Below are 25263 nucleotides of genomic sequence, written 5' to 3'. Positions count from 1 at the left end.
TTTCACAAATGACAAAAATACAACACAGACCATTGGTCAAGTGTTTGATTGGCGAAATACAGACGAGAATGTTATCAATAAAACTGTTATCGACAGCTCAAAGAATAAATCAAGCGATCAGCTTAGGTTCTGATTAATATTGTGAAAAATGTTAAACCTAAATGAAGTAAAAGATTTCCTATTAATTTGTTTCAAAACTTAGATCTATATTAAATATTCGATATATACTTTTGTGATAATGCTAGTGTTCAAGCATTTCGGGATATTAAGGGTGATTCACAACTATATCTCTTAATTTTGATAGTAGCAGTGAAAACAGTACTTGTATGCAATTGTGATGAAATGTGCTTAGAGAGATATCGACTCTAATTAGGCGCAGGTCTTCTTCTGATTTTTAACTGTGATCGAAAATATCAAATATTTGAAGCAATTTTCAGCTACATTTTATTCGGCTATAACTTTTGACACGTTCAAGAAAGTTTATTACACTTTTAGACATACATTATTGACATAAAAACCCAATTTGGACCTGTATTTCTCATCTTTTAATCATTCAAAAACATTTGGAAGTCGCCTGAAGTTTGATAATTTAATTCGAACGATAAATTGTAAACATTATCATTTAATAACCTTACTGGCATGTTGGCATACACATAAGGGGGAAACCATTACCCACGTAAACTATCTATAGCTGAAAGTTATTGCTGTTCCAACCTGTACACTTTTGTCAATCAACATAAGGTTTAACCTACTCCTATAGTACGTAAAAATGTATTCATAACAAAAACCAGAGCTAGAACAAAAGTTTTGATGTCACTTAACCCACAAACTCAAAACTCTCAATTTGCATGGGTAATGGTTTCACCCTATTTGTTGTTGTTACTAGAGTGATACAATTTCGTAGCTTTATATAGCATACATACAATCTAAATTAGCAGTACAACGATTGCAATAAAAAAGTGCATGGATCGGATTTCAATTATGTCTCAGAGTCAGTAAAAAATACACATTTCAGTCAATCGTTTTGTATCGTCGAAGAATAAAGATAGTAAGAAATGTTCAGATAATAAATGTTTTCAACGAAAAGACCGTAGTGTCATAGCACTATCAGTGTAGTGTATATATAAAATGTTTCTTTAAGATACTGTTGATTCGAAGCGATGATGCAATAGAAAATTCCAAGTGCAAAGTGAATTCCCGGAGAGTTACTGATATGTATTTCTTTACCTCTATGTTACACCAATAAAATACAGCAGATATTGCATTCGATTCGAACTTGTGATTGTGATAGATTATAAGTACTTTTTAACGATTACTCGATTATTTGATTTAGGTAATGTTGATCAAGCAAATAAATATGAAATTTCGATTTGACCACAATAATGCCACAATGGTACAATTTCAATTTCTGTCAGTATATAAATCGAAGTGTGCTTCAAATCATCACGTTTCTTCAGTAGTATACCTGTGTAAGCGAAACATAAATAAAATGATTTGAAAATCAACTTTTATGGCTATATCACCTACTGTTGAATGCGACAAGAAAAATTAGCAACAAGTTCTTAGAACTATTATCGTCTTATGCAGCAAAAATTTAGTCAAGTAATAGTATTTTACATGACTTGGGATAAAAAGATGAAAAGTAGAGATTTTTATCCAGAGTTATGTAATGGATTTTACATGCTGAGGGCGTCGAATGTGTTTTTGAAACATGAAGAGTACGGTTTTCAACGCATGTACCATGTAAATGATTTTTCATTAATATGTTGGAAATATTTATACCAAATGAAGTAAAAGATCTGTGTGGGTTATGTCTGGTTTTTTTTCCCGCTTATTTAGACTTACGCACAACATCATTGAAACAGATAGATAATAACAGCACCGCTATTTATTATCATTTCTCTGTATCGAAACAAATTTATTTTAAAACTGACCAAATGCATTTTTTTCGCTGTCTTTCAGATCAACTCTGTATAAAAATGTGAAACCAATGGAATCGTGGATATTCTTCACACTAAGAATCAGATCTCAATTAGTCATAAATCAAATTTTTGCATAAATATTGACAATAAATTGCTCGTTAAAAAGTTTAAAGTACCTAATTATAAAGTCAACAAACAATAACCACGATAAGTCAGACAAACTATTAAAGTAACTTACAAACGATTAACTAAAATCAAACAAAGAAAAATGGATATAAACAACGGTAAAGAACTCGAAAGAGATACAACAGAACTAGCAGAACCATACATAAGCGGGAGTAAATCAACGGATCTAATAAAACCACCTGGTTCTATTGAAAATCTCGAAGCTCAAAAAGGTAATTTCAATACCGCACTCAACAATCCTACAGTTTAATCTAATTAATTTTATTGTTTCTGATAAATGTGAACAACGGAGTGTAGAGCAAATTGGCAATTAAATTTAATTGAAAATCACGACCTCATTTTATCATTATATATACATCTATCCTAAGAGAAGTGTTTTCGTGGCTTTCAGGTGCTGATTTCCAAGTCTACAAAAGGCGATGGGTGGTGCTTGTCATTTTCACCTTATATTCAGCCTCTAATGCACTGCAATGGATTCAATACAGTATCATAGCAAATATCGTCCAAAGGTAAGTGAAAATAATTGTGGTCTAATTAAAGTTAAATATTTGAATTATTGTTTTGTGGCAATAGCCCCATTATTGTGGAAATAGTTTCCGTCGAATGCATAGTAGTTTCAACAGTTGCTGAATGGAACAGCTACGTATTGTTAAAATTGTATATCCAGAACAATCGTTGTTGGTTTGCAAATTCAACTCGAACAGTAGAATTTGAAATATGATACAGCTGGAACTATAGGGTAGTTATGGATATTTTGTCCTCATTTTGTGCCACCAATTTCGGATGCTAGATTCAAATTCGCTTTTGGCTAAATGATTCGAACACGAAATATTAATCAAATGGGCACTATAAAATTTCGTTCTATCTGGAAATTCGATAATTCATATTCAACTGAATCAAGTTTATCCCACAAAAATCGTACGGTAGATTTGCATGATACAATACTGATTCATATGAAGAATTTCAGAACGCGAACTAATGTACCGTTGATTAAACCTATATGCCAACGTGTTATCCCTTGAACATTAATTACAGTGGAGTTTGATCTCCATATTGCTACCATTTTCATGTGGTTGATATATTTTTTTGTACTAACGAAAGTCATGATAAATGGCGGGTGTATCGCTGTAAAAAGGGTTACTTGTTAAAGTAGTAGATAAAACAAATCCTGTACTTCTTTAGCTTTGCTATACATAACACTAAATAGCTCATTGTTGTCGGTAACAGATGACTAGTCGTTGTTAAATTGAAGCAACGAAGCTGGAACGATCCGCTTTTCTTTTCGTGTTACATCTTAAAGTATATGCAATAATAGGCTGTTGATGACTACGAAGCTGGTTTTGTAGTGGAAATTTTATAAATAAATGGACGTGCTAAAATAGAAGCCCAAAGGACACATTGTTCTGTGGGTATCAATTTAGCATTAACTATAAAGTATGTTGTACGACTCGTTTGAAAGGATGTTTTGAAGTGGATCGTAAAAACTGAAAAGCTCTTAAAATCCTTTTTTTACAGTCAATGGCAGAAAAAAGCTTTTATAGTATTTAAACCTTCATCACCCTGTTACTGTATATGACTTAAAAGCAGTTACGATTTCTTCATTTGTAACAATTGTCGGTATAGAGTGATTGATGATAATAGGATCTTTTCTTCATTATAGGCTTTGCTCCTGTACCGATGTTCAGCGTTATGCTCTAATTACAAAGTTTTATGTTTGTTATTGAGTTGAAACAAATTACGTTTTATTCCTTTGGGCACAAAAATTCGAATCTTTCAGACTCAATTTGATAAAAGAAAAAAAAATTAAATTACGAAAAAGATAAATGGGAAATATGAATGGGTTCACGGTATCATTTCTGTGAGATTTTAAAATAAAATCTTCACTGACGACGGTTTTTTTTTACTTCTTCTTTCATCCGGAAATAATATCGATTTTATGGCAATGAAACTACATTTTTAAAAATAAAATTGGAATTGAGATTCTTATTCAGCGATACACCTGGAAAAATGCTTGTCTTTCTTTGTTATCAATGTAGCCAAGAAGCTATACGTGTGTGCTCAAAGCGTACTCTTGTCACACTCCATAAATAACTTTCAAACGAAAGAGCATGTAAATTGTAAAATGTACTGCACATATATACCCTTCATATTTTCAGATCAGAAAATCTTTTTATCCCTAATGAATATCACGTCAAATATGTCTGGTGTGTATACCCTTCATCTACATTTTCGCATGGATGATAGATGGTTGATAGTAAATGTACCTATTACATTATACAACGCCGTATGTCATAGTGTATGTATCACACTGAACGACTGAACTGTAGGAAATTTTGCAAAACAACAGACAATTAAATTGTTTTGTAAAGCTACATGTATCGTAACATGCTATTAAGAGCATTATATCGATGATTCTTTTTTTTTGCATTTGCCGTATCCTTTATTATGCTATAAAACATATATTCAGCTTATCTTTACATTTTGTGGCAGTCTTTGTGGTTAAATAATGATAACGGTGTGTTCGAGGAAAAAGCTCATTTTTCAATTATCGTTTGTTGCAAAGGCGTTCTCGTATTACGCTATAGCGAGAGCGAGGGCGGTTTTATTACATGCAATGACTCAATTACTTTTTTCTTCTTTTTTTTTCGTACAACGACTTAAGCTTTTCATTCCAATTTTCGATCCATTTTGTAACAAAAATTACACACAATTTAGCAATATTGTTACATGAAAATAAATATTACCCGATGTCACACTCGAAAAGACTTGGCTTGAGAAAAAAAACAAGCATCCAAAATATCTGCACAGTTAAACAAGAGTTATATGTCTGAATTCTTACTTGCTGTGCCGAGAGTCAATTTCATGTAAACAACAAAAGATTTCAGTATCAGCGGGTTGTCTTTTAAATGGGAATAGTTGGCCTTACAGAGCTGCGATACCATTTAACCCCTTTGAAACTGCGTCAACTTGTAATTAAATATTAACGAGCAGTTTCAATACATACACACAAAAAACCTAAGGATACAAAATTACAACTAACGTGTAGTACTTCCAATTAAAATGTATGGTGTTCTGTTCATATATGGTATATGTACCAGCTTTTGTGGTAATGTAGGTGTACACGTAATACGGATACATTAAAATGATGAAAAGTTACATGCTTTTTTTGAATCGGAAGCTCAAAATGCCCACAGGCTCTGTGAAGTTAAAAAAACGAATATTATGTTAATGAAATACATTCCAGTCAGGTCAACATCATTTATTTTTTGCTAATTTGAAATTATTTAAAATGTGATATACAACTGTCTAGCTTAACAAATCTTTGGAGAAATTGTGCAGATGTTTTTTCTGTTCACGTATTATTTATCAAAAGTTTTCTTCAAGAAAAAAAAAAGTTATTTTGTAAACCGTCAAAAGTTTTATTTGAATGGTTATAATTTGTTAGCTTTATATATAGTTTTTGCACTTTTTCTTTTAAAAGAATTTTTTTCTGAGAAACGTGTCACAAAAAAAAATCATTTTATTTTCACGTCATATATCGTTTTATATTTCCTGTTCATGTCGCTTCGGAAGAGTAATAAATATGGCAAAAGTTATGCAATTAACTGAAGAATGGTTTCATATCCTGGCATCTCAAAAATGCATAGCAGATCGGTTGAATGTAAAATTAGCATTTTACGAGCTGCTATATCATAAGCAATCGATATTTAATGCCGACAGAAATAAATAATGATCTCTGCTAACGAAATCTTATAAAGCAACAATGGTTATTTGTTTGTCAAGGGGAGTAAGTAGGAAATTCCAATAAGCAACAATTACAAGCAATTCGCTCGAGATGGAATTTTCTATTTTCCCCCGAGGTGAACACTTAATTTTTTCGCAACGCAGGCGAGAAAATATTCATTCATCCGTGAAGCACAATTTTTCAAAATCAAAACAAAGAGAAAAACCCAATGGGAAAAACAAGAGTTAAAAAAATAAAACTTTCTTACCTTAACTGTCATCAGAGAAATTGTCAACAACCGCATTCGAGTGGTGAAAATAAGGTTATTCACGCCGCACGGATGAAAATACATATTAAAACGAATGAAGTGAAAGATTTTTATTTCATTCTGTCTGAAATACTTCAATTACTTGAAACTATAACTATCATTACGTCACCGTACACAATACCTTAATAATGAAATATTTTCCGGTAAGCAATTACCAATTAGGAAACGAATCGAAATGAACAAGTACCTTCAAAAAATGAACAACAACCTAAACTTCCCTTTGTCTGCACCACAACATTCAGCGAGATAATTATTTGAGTTCCATTGATCAATTCCATTATTATTGTTCGGTGGAAGGAGGGTAACATCATTATCGTTTATAGAACATATCATTGCCGATTAAGGTTTTCATTTTTACCGTCGTTCTTCAAAGCCTGAGGGTCTATTAGAATTAAAAATTATATTTTATTTTCAGCTTTTGTTTTGTGTTCTCCATTGTTGTTAATTCTTTAAATTGTTTACAAGTTTCTATGATAAATGTTCCAATTGGAATAATAATTGGACCTAAATCGGTGAACAATTCACAGATTTTGGCAATCGGGCTAGACAAAACAGTATGCTATAATAGTATATTCCCTTTACTCTACTAGTGAGGTAAAGTGGCTATTCCCTCACTAATGAAAACCTTTTCCCTCGCTCGTAAAGTAAAACGTTATAATTTACACGTGAAACAATTTGATATCTCGTATCCAGATGAGTAAAAGTATCCGAGGGCTTCAGCCCGATACTTCACTGGTATAGTAATGTACTATTACGGAATCTCATTTCTGTAAAGGAATATATAAAACGTTCGTCCTCAGAAATTGTTAATACTGTAAGACGCAGTTGTCCGTATCCCTGACCAAATTATCTTCAAAAGTTATCTAAAAATAAATTAATTGAAGTCATACGATACTTTTTTTGGTTCAGTCCATAATTAACCATTTTCTACTGTTATTACCATTGCTGTTTTATCCACAAAACGCCCAGACAGTTCTTTATTTCCAATTTTCCCGTTAAATTTTTTTTTAAATCACTACCACCATTCACTGTTGTTTTTAAGATTCCCTCATTCCTAAGAAGAAGTTAATTTGCAAAATAAAATTAAAAATATCATTATCATCATCCCTTAGCCCCAAACAAAAATCCCAATAAGTAAATCAACATATAAGTTGCCAAATTAAAATACATATTTCGAAATTATCTTTTTAAATCTCTAGAAATAATAAACAGATTCAGCAGACCCGGAGTTTCATCATCAGACCCAAATTCTATTACTTTTTGAACATTTTCGAGTTTTACATAAATTATACCGTTTGTATATTGCTATTCATTGTGTAACGCCATTCTAAATACCCTATCCTAAGTTGAGAAAAAATAAGATTGCAAAAGCTCTACTCGGGGATATGACATCTGGATATAACAGCGTACGACATAAAAATAATCTTATGAATCCCAGTGAGGAAATTATGTTTGACTTCATCGTTTTATGTTTTACCACATCTGAATGTGTAATGTTAAAATAGAAGAAGCAGACAACATAATAAAATAAATACAGTAGCAGGATCGAAAAAATAACACAATCATGACAAGGACTTTAGGTTGAATAATATGTGATTCTTAGATGTGACCTTAGCTCTCACATCACATGGATGTTTTGCTTTGTCTTTCTGTTATACAAAACACAATTTTTCGATTAATATATTCTATTTCAACGTTTCGTGTGACTCGTACGACGATGATGGTGTTACGGGACTTGCACAAGCATACATTTACAACTTACACGCAAATGTATTTTCCGAGCAGAGTGGACTCACAAATAATTTCCGCATTAGATCAAATCCAATTTCGCGCTTTTGAAAAATGTACAATTAGGATGTGAAATTTAATCATCCTTGCTACATGGCGACAATATACACTGTAGACCGTACAACCATAAAAATGTTAACAAATTTTTATTAACTTTTCGTACGCGCTGGTATAAAAATGAAACAAAAATAAAACGAAACTCGGAACGGTAAAATTGGTTGATTAATGTTCTTTTGCTGCGGGTGGTTTTTCCTTCATTATATCATGTTTGCCCTGTCGCTGAACTTCGTGTTTTGTAACTTAATTTCGAGAAAACTAATCTCATTATAATAAATAGTATACGAGGAAGTGCAACTGAACCAAAAAAAATTTCTGTTGTTCATTCTAGGTACTACAATATTAGCAGCTCGTGGGTTGATTGGACATCAATGATTTATATGATTTTGTATATCCCACTCATATTTCCAGCAAGTTGGTTTCTAGATAAAGTGGTAAGTTTCTTTTTTTTATTGTCGCTTGTAATAAAGAAAATGTTAGCTAGCATGACAACGGGAATATTAAATTGAACAAAAGCTGGATGGTTTTTTCAAATGGTGATTTTTATGTTCGGTTAATAAAGTCATATTGTATCAATTGAGCACTCATTACATCATAATAACTACACAAAAACCGTTCACTGTATAGCTTCTGATTTATGGTACTCGTGCAGTTTAGTTATCATTTCCTCATTATGCTAAAACGACTTTTAAATTGGGCAGCAGTTTTCACTCGACTCAGATGATAGTACTATAAGTCTTCGTATCGCATACTTTTGCCATTGTTCGTAATTCGCTCAGTCAGCAGTAATAGAAAATTTTTATTGTTATGCTCAGCGGTTTATTAAAATTTATATACTCGTAAACAGTCACCATGTAATTACGTACGATGTTAGGAGTAAAAATCTTGTCGCCATTCAAAACCGCTGTTAAAGTTGTCAAAATCTGTGACCGAACCATGGGTAACATTAAAAGATAGAAAGAGCAGCTGGTCATTATACATTCTGCTTTCAAACGAATAACATAAAAGGCAAATTGTTGAAGTTTTCCAAGACATTTAGAGACAATAAATTCTTTTCACTTAGGGCAACTTCAATATATATTCGTCGCTCATCCCATCTTTGTACGTATACGATTTCCTTCCGCAGCTGGGTATCCCAAGTCGTAAATTCTTTGGCATCCGACCAACAAAAACATTTCTTATTCAAATTTTGCTTGTAAAACCTATTTCTGGTTGTTTTCGTCACCATTCACATTACCTCACCACGAGTCATGTAAATCATGCAAGTCATTCTTATTTCGAATCCATAACATCCCATTATTATTTTTTTTCTACTTAAAAGCGAGTGTGGGGCAACAGGGAAACCGTCTTTACGGTACATTTAACACAACTCGCTGATGAAACAGAAGTTGAGCTCTATTCAACTCATTTATCCATAATATTCGTTGCCCATTATTTACAGAATTTAATATCAAAAAAGACATACATTCCCATTAGATCGTGAATACACAAAGGTAATGTAGAGCTTTATACTCACAACAGGTGGCATTTTATATTTTATGCAAGTTATACCACACTAATTCCCGTCGTTAATTTATTTATCTCAGGGCCTGCGAACAACAGCTATATGTGGCTCATTGGGAACGTGTATTGGTGCTTGGATTAAGGTGTTTTCAGTGGATCCGAACTTGTTCTACGTTGGGTTCATAGGGCAATCTATCGTCGCAGCATCACAGGTACGATGATAAATGGTTTTAATTATAGATCACTGTTCCGTACACGATGTACATATATCTATTAATATAAGTGCCGTTTCACTTGACATGTATATCCTCCTACTTTGCGAAACGTTGGGTGTATAAATAGCAGTTTTCCTATTTCGAAAAAGGGTAAAATGGATTGATTAATTGGGTTGTCAAAATTAGATTAATAATTTGATGTTTGCTCTCTAGAGCTTTTGATTTATAGCAAATGACGGTGTTGAAACGCAATGAAATTTGATATTTAAAGTGTTTGGACTTTTTTATTCGACATCACATTAAAGAATCTATTTATTCGAAGAGTTTAGATGATTTGATTAATTGTTCAAGTGTATGATGTAATCGACGTCAATTTATATTTGCGAAAAAAATTAATCGCTCGAAAAGTAGATTAATGATTCTTCAGATCAATTTCGATAGGTACTGACGACATTAACATCTGTAGCTGTAGCTGATGGAACGTGTACTCTTATCATTTTGCCATTAGTACATTCCCTTTGCCGTTTCTATATTGTGTATAGAGAGAACAGATAGATTTTCGGGAAATTAGATATAATTTCGGCAAAGTTCATTAGACCATGCCTCAGAAATGTATCTGTAACGAATGGAGTTTGCACACAATTAAAAAATATTTCGTCTCTGCGCTATCATCACATCGGAACGATAATACTAAAAAAAGTCGTTGTGGACATAAATTTCCTTTTTTTAATCTTTTAAATCTCAATCTAACACCCATTATCCTCTCAAGCTTAAACACGATAAAAAATTCTAATTAAACATTTTCGGTGGAGAGATAATCATTTTAATCCGTAAAACATACTTTCGAGTACTTCAACCGAGGTATACAAATGGCATGAATTATATACAACACACTGACGATGTAGCATATATAATGCCATGCGAAACCTCAAATATCAGGTGATAATTTTTGCCCAAATGTCCACATTAAAATGCTAAAATAGCAAAAGGATGAACGTATTTGTATAGATGTATACATTCGCAACAAAAGCACAAAGTTTCTTATCCACAACGCACGGCATAAATATCCAGACTTCAGTAAGAGAGTGTACTTTTCAAGTGCTTTTGTTTCAATTTAAATGTAAATTTTACCGTGTTGTTGTTATAACTTTTATATTATTTGCTATGTTGAAACTTATGTACCTTGAAATAACTTGGAATAGATATGTTTGCCGAATAGCATTTTATCATTTCAGAGTGGTTTTGTATGGTATGAAACAATTTGAATAAAGCAAATCTTTACAAAAAAAACCCATATAAAATATAAAAGGAAAACATTTTTTTATTTCTTTCGATGGTTTTATTGTTGGTTCTCGACCATTAAATACGAATTTTCATTCAACAGACATAAGTGTTCTTATTATCACTATACCAGCCCCCATTTTTGTTGCTGTAATATACAAATTAAATTTGAAGTTTTTTTTTATTCATACTCTGCTTTTCATCGTTAAACTTCCAAGCCTCTCCACAAATTGAAATGTTTTATATTCAGCACCTTCCCATTTACAGCTAGCCGTTGTTTTATATGACTTGTTTATTGGATCGGTTGGTTAGGTAGAATCAAATTGATATATCAAAAACGACCATTTTTATTCGTCGTTCGGAATTATAATAAATGTTAATTGAAATAATGTTTTTGATCAAACATTTTCATATCAAAAGTATTATATATCCAGACTAAGCCCTATTCAATAGGGTAAGTTTTAGCGATTCGTCGTCTGTCTTTTTTTCTACTGCAAAATGCCACAAAATATTGTAGATGGAAGGTGACACCATAATTCTTCAAAATTTTCCGATCTGTTTTACGCGATGGAAAGGATCGGAAAATTGTGATTTTTTTTGTGTCAATATTTTTCATGCTTTTGATTTCCCTTGGTACGAAAATGGCTTATTACAATACTAGGGAAAACAATAGAATTGTGAAACGTCACGTTTTCGTGTGATCAAAAAACTTCACACGAAAAGCGGACTTTTCGACTTTTTATCTCTTGTCATGTAAATAACTATTGTGGCTTTGAAGAAACACCACGAATCGAAAAAAAAAATATCCTAAGCCATACCCATGTCCTCATTTCTTGTCTTCACTCGTTCATTTCGCCTTTAACATAAGTTGAGCACGGTGCAGTTGAATGAATTTTAACTGAGTATTTCGATGCACTTTTGATATTTTTGGATATTTTTAGTCAGCTCAAAGCCCTGAACAGGCTTCTACAAACATTTTTGATTTTCATCCGCACCGTCGCGTCGGTGAAATTGGTGCATAGCCCATCCTGTCTACAGAGAGAGTGGTGGAAAACTGGTTGTGGTTGCAATCGATAGTGCCTGAAATTCTAATAAAAATTGTATAAAAGTTCGGTACCACAAGTGCAAGTGAAGCCGGCATGGCAGAGACACGCTAAATTTGAAAAAACGTGATTTTCAAACAGTCATAGAGGCATGGAAACTTGAGTGATGAAGCTAATAAATAGTTCTAGTAGTAGAATAACATTTCCTCTACCAATGACCAATTATTTTTGGAGACCAGCTACGTAGAAATCTCGAAATACTCAGTTAAAATTCATTCAACCGCATGGTGGAGGGTTACATAACTGAAACAAAAGTTACATTGCTCCGTCCATATCATTAATGTGTTCTAGTTTCTAATAAATCCGTTGAGTAGAAATAAAAATGTTTTGCCCTGATTTGTACGAGTACGAGAAGAAAGAGTTTGCTTCTTCGCTGAAACATCTGTACGATAAAATTTATAATTTGAAATAATGCAACTGAACATGCTAATCTCTCTTTTCATGCATACAGGTTTTCATACTGTCGCTGCCGGCACGAATTGCTGCTGTATGGTTTGGACCTGACCAAGTTAGCTCGGCTTGTAGCGTTGGTGTGTTTGGCAATCAAGTAAGTAACAATTGCAATTATTTATTGTCATTCAAATAAATTGCACAAATTTTATTACCGAAACCGAAATGAATTTTAAATTAGCTGGAATAAAAACCGTTATTCAGATTATTATATACGGTTATACACACGAATCAGTCACCAGTTTGTTGAAGGGTTGATGTAAAACGCTTGATTTATGCAGGGTACTGTTACCAGGAAGTAAATCATAAAGGACAGTGTCATGGATTAATATTTTAATTACATGCAATGTCCCGTTCCGTTTCAATGTGTGGAAAGATAAAATTATTTAAATATGGAAATTCTGTCGCTTAAACACAATGAAATGATATGAAACGTTTCCCAAATGTTGCAGAAATTTATTTAATTTATATTTTAACTTTTAAGCCATTTATATTCGACTGTACATATGTATGATGAAAAAAGACTTTTCGTTAAAGAGTAGAATGTGTAATTTCGCGTTAATGACGGTAAATTCTGCTAACAAACTACACTCATATATAATCCCATCTCTAACTCGCTTAGATATACGTACAAATCCCTATTCGTTTAAATTTTTGATGAAAGGCTGTCAAATATTACACATATAATACTCATGAAAGGGAAATTGCAAAAAGGACCACAAAGAATTTTGGTATTTCTTGGAGACTGAATTATTTATAATCAAAGAGTAGGAAGTGAAAAAAACTTTTACGGAAGATTTAGTGTTATAGGGAAACCGAACCCTTTTGTCGTATGTTACCAACGAGTAGACAAATAGACGACGAACTCTAGAAATCTCGGTTTCATAAAGCAAAGTGAACGCTAAAAGCAATGAAGTAATAGATTTTGTTTAGTCGCTTAAAGATAAAAGGTTCGGTGGATTATTACGTATTGGTTGGATCTCACCTTCGGTTGTCTATAATAAACTCAGCATAAAATGTAACATTTTTTTGTTGATATGAAACGACTAGTCTCTGTATCCTTGAACCGTCATATATTATGATCCTAAAGCTGAAAGTGTTGTTTCTTTGTCTATTGTTCCGTCACAAGTATATTCTATTATAACCATATTCATAACTGGTAACAAAGAAAACCATCAACACGGAAACTAGAGTATCCTCTTGTCAAAGCCTTTTCCACCACAAAAAAAAATCAATTTTTCATTTTCAAAGACCTCACGCAATATATCATCGTATAAATCAGCTGGTTTACCAAAAATATTTGTGAAAATGATGACATGTCTACCCAGCTGTGAGGAAAAACCATTTTCCATTACGGGTGAAAGACTCTCGAGAAAGGATGTTTTGAATTTATGCAGCCACTATGGAATGTTACGTGGAGTTTATTACTTTCTCACATTCGAACACTTTCAGGAAGTGTCGCTTTTTACACGCTAAATGACTTCTCCGTTTTTTTCAATTTAAATCTCGTATTTAATTTCCTTAAAATGTCGCTAAATTAATTCCGCTGAAAAGCACTTATGTGCTTTGTTTTAGTTTTAGTGAAATAAAACTGTATTATTCAGTTGTGGAAAATGTAAAAAACAATCTATGCTGACAATTGACCTATTTCAAAGAATTTTTGCACAATATTGGGTGCTGAAGTATGTACAGTGCATAAATTGCAAACTTTAAATGCTACGTTACAAAACATCCCAAGCGCGTAACTGAACAAAAAATCACTTCATTGGTATACAGTACCATTTGTCGAGTACCCGGCAACACTTTAGTTTACATAACACGGTTAAAACATTATAGCATTTAAGAGTAACACTACTACAGGACCCAAATGCAAGCCATATACTTCTTCAACCAAGTATAACACCTCGCCTTGGAAAGTGCAAATGGAAATGAGAACTTTCAAAACCTACAATGAACGCTCTCAATTCAATATTCAATTCAAATAAAAAATTGGGTCTTTTGGAAATTGGTTTTCCGTATACAAACTCAATAGGATAGCATCACATTTCTTATGTACTATCCTTTTAACAATACACAATCGTTGCACTTTAGTGGCTTGTGACTTCACAAAATTCATAAACTGAAAGCCATTAGTTACGTCGACAAAACGTTAAACTGATTTTTCAGCTCATTCAGTGAATTTCCGAATCTTTATGTACTTTAAATTGGTTTACATCGTTTGTAATATATTTTTTGTGTTTTCACACAGGCACTGAGTCTTTCGAACAAAAAGGCAAAATTCTGGAATAAATTACGAAGTGATGGATGAATCAATGTCGAATAAAGCCAAAATTGGTTTTTTAAGTGGAATGTGAAAAATTTGATTTTTTTTACGTAAATGCGTTGTAGCCTCGGTTGTAGCCATTATTAAAAATTACCAGATTAAACGATCCTTGAATACATTCATGCATCGATTTGTTGATGAAACATTATTCATGGACAGCAACAGAGTTATTCGATTATGTCAGTTATGCAAGCACAACATAACAATTCACGTTCTGAATTTTAATAAGCCACTGCACTGATTATGATGTATGTGCTGATTTTAATGAGGGACGGATATTATAGTTTTTCAATTCTACGAAGCATCGCTCATAATAATTTATTGTGATGGATAAATGGAAAATATTTGATTTGTGAATTAATTTCGAATAGTTATTAGAGTGTAAATCAACCACAATGACTCCAGTATTATCATATGGGTATATTTGGTCACTCAAAAAACATGACACTGTAATACTTTCATTTTATTTTCAGTCCTAACATTTTATCATCTTGCTTCATAATCCTTAAATATGTTACTTCATTTGTTCAAAGTATCGCCTAGTACCGAATCTTTTACTTCATACTTCACTGTATACTGTAATATAAGACAACATTAATCGAAGATTATGACTTTAACATTGTTGTCGATTAATTGCAAAACTGTCACCACGACAGGTCTTAAAAAACATTAACTCGAATTGTAGCGTCGTTCATTGCAGGGCCTACTTTTTAGAAACTTTTAGAGAAAATCGAGAAATTCAAGAAACTTTGAGAAATTCAAGAAACTTCGAGAAATTCAAGAAATTTCGAGAAATATTTCTTGAATTTCTCAAAGTTTCTTGAATTTCTCGAATTCGAGAAATTTCAAGAAATTCCAAAAAATTCAAGAAATTCGGGAAGCTTCGAGAAATTCAAGAAATTTCAAGAAACTAATTTCTCGAGTTTCTTGTAGTTTCTCGAATTTCTCGAATTCGAGAAATTTTAAGAAATTCGAGAAAATTCGAGAAATTTCAAGAAATTCAAGAAATTAGTTTCCAAAAAGTAGGCCCTGGTTCATTGTAGCATAAATTATTTACTATCAAATTTTCAGCCGCCATTTAATTAATCCTTTTAAAAAGTTTATTTAAAACATTTTTTACACTTTTCTCTGTACAGTTTTTTATCCAACTTTGCCAAAGAACCCTTTTCCGACGTCGCTTTTGTAAATTCGTCCATTGTTTTTCCACTTCATCTTATCGTGGTTGAAAAGCGATCATTAATATTAAAGTTTTATTTAGGACACCCAATATCTGACCCATATGAATTGATGCTATTTATTCTTGGTTAACTTCCTACACCATCCAATGTCTGTGCACACAGCACAGAAACTTTTGTTGTGATAAATGTGGGATATATTTTTCAACGCAAACGATTATATGAGATAGTTAAATAAACTTTATAAACCAGATTGTTTGCTTACCGGCTGAAAGTCATGTTGGTCTATAATATCTTCTAGAAATAGAAAGGGTTACCAGTATGAAATGTTAATAAAGAATTATGCTATTTGTGAATATTTCATAGGCGAATAATCTTTTATTCCCGTAACACGTACAACACGGCCCACATAAAAGGCCATCATTATTGTGATTATACTTTACTTTATCCATCCATGTGAATGAAACTACTAAGGGGATTTAAAGCGTCCATTGACCGTAAGAGTTATTAAAACCAACAAAAGATCTAACAATCGATGCTATGTGTTAAATTTTGGTTTAAATTTGTCGATTAATGTTAAAAACGAAAAATTTGCGAATTTAGTTCATGAAAATTAAAATGGGGAATTTGAACATTACAATGATTAATGTTGATTGGGGTGTAACAACCATAATATTCAGGTTTAAGGGTGGGTGTATTTGACACACTGTGAGCTGAACGTGATTTTATATGAATACTTTTAAATTCAAAAGACAACGTGTCGCTCGTATGCATACTTTTAAGTCTTAAGGTAGCTTATATCTGAACCTAAATAATATAGAAAGTCTGGGTGACAATCATTTCATTTTACTGTCCTGTATCGGGAATATTTCAGGGGTTTCAATTATCTTTTCATACGGGTCGATATATTTTATATTTAAAGCACTACCTTAGACGCCTTCTGCATGTAAAATCCATTACAAAAGTAGGGACAAAAGTTAAAAGTAACGTTTTTTCATGTTTATTGACCTGGGCTTCGCCTCGGATTCACGCAAGAAGTGGACTTTTCACCTCTTTCAGGGCTGCGGAATACATAATTTTGTACAAGCTTTCCTTTTATCTAGACAAGAAAATTGGTTTAGGTTTGAAAAACATTTTAAATCCATAACTAGGGGTCTCGTTTTCGTGTGTTCCCTCAGCTGCGCCTCGGATCAACAAAATTCACACAAAAACTCTTCTTTTCAACTTTTCATCCCATGTTATGTAAATAATTATTTTTCGCCTGGTTTAATATATAAAATGATTATTTGAAGTTATGATGTACTGTTATCGACACGAAGCACGGTTTAAGCATTGATTTGTTAAAAAAAAACTTTTACGAGCAGAAGGTACCCTTGTTCAGAGCCAAAGTTAGCGAGTCGAACAAAAACGTGTAAGAAATATGAGAAAACCGCCGAATGTTATTCCACATTTAATTTTCAAATCTGTTGCGTCTTTATTTTTAATAATCGCCTAGTTTGATTCAACCGTCTTCTACGTCATCGAAACACACATTTTGGTATTTAAGAGAACGTCAGACATCGCTTATTTGTTTCGTCATTGTTTATAAAAGATAAATCTGGTAAGTTTTCCCCTGCTATCAAATTTCCGAATATTAACAATAAAGTTCGCAAAATATTGATTGCGATGAGGAAAACTGTAACTTTCACAAAACAAAAATAGGTTTAATTTGCTTGCACAGAATCAAGGTCAAGTACAGTATCGTAGTATTAGCGTACATTCTGGAAAAAATAAACTTTCCTCAAGAGGAACACTGTTCCATTAATTAGCATCACTTGAGCGTTTCTTGACACCAACACGTTGAGAAAAAAAAACCGAACGAAATCAGCATACTGGAGTGTCACGTATAAAATTCCATTAAACTATTTTAATTAAAAATCAAATTTTATAATTTATTCGACTCAACTAAAATAAATCTTCAGAGTCAAGAATCAATTTGACTTCTAATTACCATGTCTTCTCTCTACCTTTTTCAATTAGCCATTTTAACCATACCCTTGCCATGATTCCACATCAAAACTCATCGGCTTTCGTAGAACAATTAAAAATACATTTTCCGAAATAAAACTTTCCAACATTTTCTCATTTGCAGTAAATCTCGAACATCATCCATGCGAAATTAATTTCGGTTCTCATTATTTTCGTCGTTTTGAGTTCACTGGTAAATTCTATTCATACACACATACACATACCCCCTTAACCTACCACAGCTTTTCGATTAAATTCGTCTTTAAAAGTGCTATTAGGTCTTTAACATAGCCGTGATATTTTGAATATTTTCGTTCTGGTGTGCCATAAATCAGAGTGAACCTTTTACACAATCGATCGACTTGGTAGTTAAATTATTTTTTTTTCATAACGACTTTCCCATGCACTGCAAATTTCCCAAACTTAGAACATTGGGGAACACAAATGTTGTGTAACTTTTAAACTCAGCCGTGTTTCTGTTTATATACTGGAAATTTGGTTCGACATTGAGAAGGAGTCTTAAATTTCGGCTTAACATTTGTCAGATTTTATGGGTTACAAAAGTAATCGGCGAATATACAAGGGTATGTAGAGTATGAACGTGGCTCTGAATTGATGGCATATCTAAATATATGATGCAAAATATGAAATACATTTTATTCGTACCCTTTGATATAAACCATTTACCTTCATATAATATGTACGTGTACGACGGGGTCAATTTAACAAACAAGGGTTTCTTGCAAATCACAATCGACATACGTATGCTGGGAAAAGACAGTAAAACTACCCTACTGAAACGAAAAAAGGAAAAATAATAGCAATTTTAGTGGCAGTGTTTTAGTGTCGAGCCAAGATACATACATATCAGACCACACTTTTTATTCGTCTACAATACTTCGTCCTAAAAGATTTGAAATTGAAAATATCGCATTTACACGTTTGATGTCAAAGTTGTTGCGAGACGGACGGGTAACAAAATAAATAATTGAGAATTCCAGTCTTGTACATCACGCCCTAATAAAATATTTATTTTTATTTTGGTGAAATTTTTATGTCGCAAAATAATAAATGTGAAATGAAACATGCATTTACGGTCAATTTATTCGCGGCGATAAATTCAAACAATTAGCCCATACACATGAAATGCGAGTACGTATTTCGAAGATAATTGAATTTCGCAAAAAACAAATGTGCGGAAATTGTTCACTGAATGGGTCTGCAGCTATTTTTCGAACTATTTGAGGAATGCAATATCCTTATAACCGACATTTTTCAACATAAATCGATATTAGAATGTCATGAAGTTTTGGAAATTAAATGCGGTTGAGTTCATTTGTTTAACATTTTATTTCATTCGCAAATTGACGTCATTCACGCGGCATTTTAATTCTAAAACTGAAATTATTCGAATTCGGTTTAAATCATTGTATGATTTAAATGATACACGGTACTTTTTTTTCTTGATTAAAATCGGATTTGCTCAGTTAAAATACTTTTATTCTGCCAAATCAATTTCGGTACCAAATAGATACCATCTTCAGTGGCTAAAAACATAAACATAATGAGAACACAGAATATCATTATACAGCGCAAAGGTTTCTTTTTTACCTCAATTCTTTTAAAGCACAAAAATAAGCACTTGTGTGCATCGTCAATTAAATTCAATACTAAATCGATTTAGATCAAAATCAAAACGTAAAGAGAGAGGATAAAACAAAAATGAATTTCTACTAGATGAAAGCATTACGTACAGAGAGTAACATATGCTCTAAAATGTATGGATTGATCAAAGTGCACAAAGATGGATATCCAGCGAGACCGATTGTAGCCAGCATTGGTTCCCCGACGTACAACCTGTCAAAAATGTTTTCGAACATTTTAAAAAACGTTGTTGGCAAATCATATAGAAGTGCAAAGAATGCGTCTGAATTGGCAAAAAAGTTAAGAAAAATTAGACTACCACCGAATTATGTTTTAATTTCGTTGGACGTTGTTTCACTGTTTACCAACATTCCGAAAAATCTCGTCATATCAGCGATACACAAACAATGGAGCAAAATCAGAAAATTTACCACGTTACCGAAAGACGAATTCATTGTTGGCGTTACTATGGTCCTCGATGAATGCTGTTTTCAATACAACGGTAAATATTATCGACAGCTATTTGGCTCTCCGATGGGCTCACCAGCAAGTCCGGTTTTTGCTGATTTGGTATTAGAAATTTTGGAAGACGAAGTCATACGAAAGCTGAAATTCAAATTACCATTCTACGTACGATATGTGGACGATATTTTAACAGCAGTTCCTGCTGACAAAGTTAATGAAATTAAAACAACGTTCAACAGCTACAATCAACATATACAATTTACTGTAGATGTAGAACGAGATCAAAAAATTTCATTTTTGGAACTGTGGTGTATTAGAGATGGTCGTAGCATTAAGACTGATTGGTATCACAAAGACACTTGGTCCGGACGTTATTTGAATTTTAAATCTCATTTGCCAACTGCCTACAAACGCAACACAGTCACACTGCTAGCAGAGAAGATTCTTCTATTGTCTGAACCCGAGTTCCACAACAAAAACTTTGAATTGCTGAGAGAAACTTTAGCCAAGAATATGTACCCGAATGGTTTGGTTGAATGTATGATCAAAAAAGCACATGAAAAGTTTACAAAGAATGGTGATGTGAAACCGATCAAAGAGAAACTCCCGATAGCTGCCGTACCCTATGTTAAAGGCCTGTTTGAGAAACTGAAAGCCATATGCAAGGATGACGTCATGCTGGTTGGAAAAGGCGACAACACGTTGAAGAAGTCTATTTTTAGTAGACTCAAAGATCCGACGCCAAAGTTACATTGTTCACATTTGGTGTACTGTATTCCCTGTTCGTGCGGGTACAAATACGTTGGCCAGACATTACAGCTTTTGAAGGACAGAATCTATCAACATAAGTACAACATAAGCATTAAGAACAGTAACCACAGTGCCTTATGTGATCACGCTATTACGAACAATCATACACCGTTGTGGGATAAAGTTAAAATTGTTGTTCGTGAAAGTCAGCAGAAGAAAAGAGACATTTTAGAGATGATTGCGGTGAAGAAGACACCGAATTGTCTGAATAAACACACCGATTGTATAATGTTATCTACTGCCTATAATAACGTGATTTGATGTTACTCTCTGTACGTAATGCTTTCATCTAGTAGAAATTCATTTTTGTTTTATCCTCTCTCTTTACGTTTTGATTTTGATCTAAATCGATTTAGTATTGAATTTAATTGACGATGCACACAAGTGCTTATTTTTGTGCTTTAAAAGAATTGAGGTAAAAAAGAAACCTTTGCGCTGTATAATGATATTCTGTGTTCTCATTATGTTTATGTTTTTAGCCACTGAAGATGGTATCTATTTGGTACCGAAATTGATTTGGCAGAATAAAAGTATTTTAACTGAGCAAATCCGATTTTAATCAAGAAAATTTACGTAACAAGCTCATACAAAACCAACGATACACGGTACAATTGCATTTAAAGTAAACAGATTTGTTTGACTAATTAGGCTCACCTGATGTCAGCACATTTAAATTTAATCTGTAAACTTGAAACCTATAGAGCCGCCAAATTTTAATTTTTAGTGATACAGTGGGTGGAATGAGAACTCTTTATTTCATAAAAAAGCCTGTCATCATGTGTGCTTCCGAAAACTTTCAATTAAGGTTAGTGATATCCACGAGAAACTTTTCACTCGTTTGTAAACATTGTTCATTTGTATTCTTTTCGGTGTATGTATAACATACTCAAAAATGACTCTTCTGATCACATCGCGTTATAATGTACTATCTTTCAACACCTTCAAAGCCGGAAGAAAAATTATTCCAAATCACGTTTTCATGTAATTGTTGACCTAAGCTCTGTATTGCTGTTATCAAAGAAACGTATTGTCGCAAGAAAAATGTGCCATGACCGTTAAAGTAAAAGTAGAAGCAGCTTATGGAGCTCACTACAGGGTTAGAGCTGCTTATTCTTTACATTTAGGAGACTCGAAAAGTATTTATAAAAATATTTTATAAAAGTATTTTATGTTGATTTCAACAATCACCTTGTAGTTTAGGAAATTTACAATTTAAAAAATAACGAGCCGTCAGAACAGTCACTGAGCGACTGAGCCCCGTACGAACCCGTACATCTATTGAGTACGTCGGTCGCCCTACTCTTACCCTAAACCTACTGCGACCGTAAACGTCGTTAAAGTAAAATTCTTACGAAATGTGCACGTCTTAAAAATTGCGCATAGCGCAATTACGAAGCCCCGTACGACGTTCCTTTCAACTGTAACCCAAACTTAAAATTTTTTGCAACAATTTATATTAACCTATATTTACCTATAAATAAACATTTTACTAATAAATATGCTAGTATATAGCTCAAAAGAACTATCTACACCGTTATATAGCTCAATATAGCTGTATATATTTATAAATAGATATCCATATTTGGGATGCTTGAAACACCCCACACACATAACCAATCACTTTCCACTGATCAGTAACTTTGTAAGTATCATTTTCACCGATTTCTATTGTTTTTACAAAAATCCAAAATGGCGGCCGACGGCCATTTTGTTAGGAGGTGGAAAGTAGTACAGCTGCTTTACATTCGATAATACCTTTCAAACAAAAAAAAGTCATGAAATTCGGTCAAAGTTTACTCGAGATATTGACAAAATACTCCACGTTCACTGTACGGCCGAGTAGCGACATATAAGCTCACTTTAAGAGACCTAGCTCACGCTCCGGTAAACCGAATTCCATGAACTTTTTTTTTCCTGATTGGTACGATCAATACCTATCTAATAAAGCAAAATCCATCTAAATCCGTTCAAATTTGGCCAACCTACAAGCAAAAACGGCTTGCCGCCCTGTACATAGTTCACACCAAGGGGTCTAACTAACGAGTCGATCATCCGATTTCCATAAACTTTTTTTTGTCGATTGGTATTGTAAATACCTTTCATTTGACGTATCACTTACAAGTGTAGCCTTTAAATGGCCAGAGATATCTTCGGAAAACGTTAAATCACTTATGGGGCCCCAGCTCGGGAGGGGTCGACCCAAAATCGCCCATCTTCGAACTTAGCCTCACTATTTCGACTATCTTTCAGGGAAAAAAAAAATTTTGAAATCGGATTTGATTTACTCAAGATATCGACGTGACAGACGGACGGACAGAGGGACAGACGGACAGACGGACGGACAAAATTTTTATTGCGGATTCGTTATCTATGAACATAGGCAAACACTTTGCCCTTACCGTCTGCTTCGAATTCCATCAATTACACACGGCATCGTAATCATATTAGCCCCTTTGTACTTCGTACGGGGCTAAAAATTGAGCGAGTTGTTTTGACGACGCCGGGCAATTTTTATCTTGCAAGCTCCGCCGCCGTCGCTACATATTCGGTCGACTAACATGCTTTATACCTGCCGTTTAAAGGTTAAACAAATGATAAATTCGCGGAAAAACAAAAGTTGTTTTATAACACTAAAAATTCCACCAAAAAAACCAATTTCAATTCCAATCTGTTCGAAAAGTTTTTTCTATAAGGAACATAGAGAGCGAAATTTTCATTTTATTTTACAATTTAAGATTTTGGGTTACGTAATAGATGTATAGATATATAATATAGAATGAAAGGAAAAAAAAACGAACCGATAGTCAAACAACGCAAAGTGATATATTCTTTTTAGGGATAAGCTTTTTTCGAATAGTATTTATTTCCGATAAAATTGTAAGAGTCAAATTCATTGCAGAGATTTTACAGGATGATTCTGTTCTTCTTGTGAGATTACGTCTATTATACCTACTTAGAATTCCCTAATAATATATTCAATTTAAATGAGCGGCATGCCATTATCATTAAATTTTATAGAAAAAGATAATTCTAACAATGCAGGAAACTCGTTTTGAGGTGAACGACTATATTCAATTTCTGTATAGAATACACAGAATCAATTACACGTTTCTACGTGATGTCCCTTTGCAAATGTCCAAAGTTCTCCAACAACAATGTCAACGGTTACGTGTCAAGGGTGTTCAACACAGAAAACTGTGTACCAGGGCATCTCCGTTACTTGTAAATCTCAGACAGATAAAGCCTACCTGATATCAATATTTACTATTATGATGAAAAATTATACCACATTGCTGAACTGAATTTTTCATGAAGCACCCTCGTTTTGGTCATTTCACACGCAAACTGAAAACGCAACATAATACAGTAACATACGAAAACGATGGGTAGCGTAGCAAAAGCTATATGTCAATAATCGTTTGAAATCCAAAAAGCAGCCTCCCAATTATTTTCATTTCTCGAACCCTTGATACAGCAATAAAATGTTTTTTTTTTCTGTGATAATAAATATTTTTCGTTACATATGATGCTGGTTCCATTCACATGTTACGCTTAGCCAATCGAAAAACATTCCAAATAAGTTACGATGGATAAATATAGCCTTGTGTAGTGTAGTCTCGAATATATTTGTACCATAAGAAAATGTTGCGTGTATCATTTTCAATCGATTAAAAATATTTATTTCGTTTCCTCTTTCAGTTGGGTATTGCTGTTGGTTTCCTGCTACCACCAGTGATCGTGCAAAACCACGATGATTTGGATTTAGTTGGACAGGATTTACAGTTGATGTTTTATCTTATAGCTGGATTTACCTCTGTTCTTGTTGTACTGGTTGCACTTTGTAAGTTTTTAATTGCATTTGGTAAATCAATTTAAATGTTGTGTGATTGAATTCCATTATTGATTTTAATTCAAATATGGAATCAAAATGATTGGGAGCTGATTTTGAAGTGTATCGGGTTCCAATCGGGTTCCAATCCTATCCTAGTTTGAATCTGCTTCCACAAAACTTTCGTTTAACAAATGAAAACCTTGATTTTTATATCATGCTATTGCTACATTCTTGCAACGAAATGCTAAAGGAATCGAGATTATTTCATTTGTTAGGCAAAATTCATCTGGAAGCAATTAAAAACCATAACAACTTTCCAAATCAGGAAATATGTCAAATTTCACTTTTCCGCAAGTGTAATTATCCAGCAGGGCACTGCGTTGCATGTATTTCCGATTCTTGATTGCACAATACCACATGATACAATCAAAGACCACATAGTTCCATCTG

At 33.2% G+C, this 25263-nt stretch overlaps 1 protein-coding gene across 3 annotated transcripts in view; it reads left to right on the top strand.

The window, feature by feature from the left end:
- Positions 1 to 25263, top strand: part of LOC119081769 (feline leukemia virus subgroup C receptor-related protein 2) — a 32712-nt gene that overhangs the window by 2722 nt on the left and 4727 nt on the right. For all 3 annotated transcript variants that reach the window (XM_037190964.1, XM_037190966.1, XM_037190965.1), the window contains exons 2-7: positions 1963 to 2320; positions 2500 to 2617; positions 8337 to 8439; positions 9592 to 9720; positions 12559 to 12654; positions 24681 to 24822. In XM_037190964.1, coding sequence (XP_037046859.1) covers positions 2191 to 2320; positions 2500 to 2617; positions 8337 to 8439; positions 9592 to 9720; positions 12559 to 12654; positions 24681 to 24822 — 718 coding nt within the window. In that variant the 5' untranslated portion in view covers positions 1963 to 2190. The remainder of the gene's footprint in view (positions 1 to 1962; positions 2321 to 2499; positions 2618 to 8336; positions 8440 to 9591; positions 9721 to 12558; positions 12655 to 24680; positions 24823 to 25263) is intronic.

The sequence above is a fragment of the Bradysia coprophila genome, unplaced genomic scaffold (genome assembly GCF_014529535.1).
Source record: "Bradysia coprophila strain Holo2 unplaced genomic scaffold, BU_Bcop_v1 contig_358, whole genome shotgun sequence".
Lineage (NCBI taxonomy): Eukaryota > Metazoa > Arthropoda > Insecta > Diptera > Sciaridae > Bradysia > Bradysia coprophila.
This window is presented reverse-complemented; position numbering and strand designations above follow the sequence as displayed.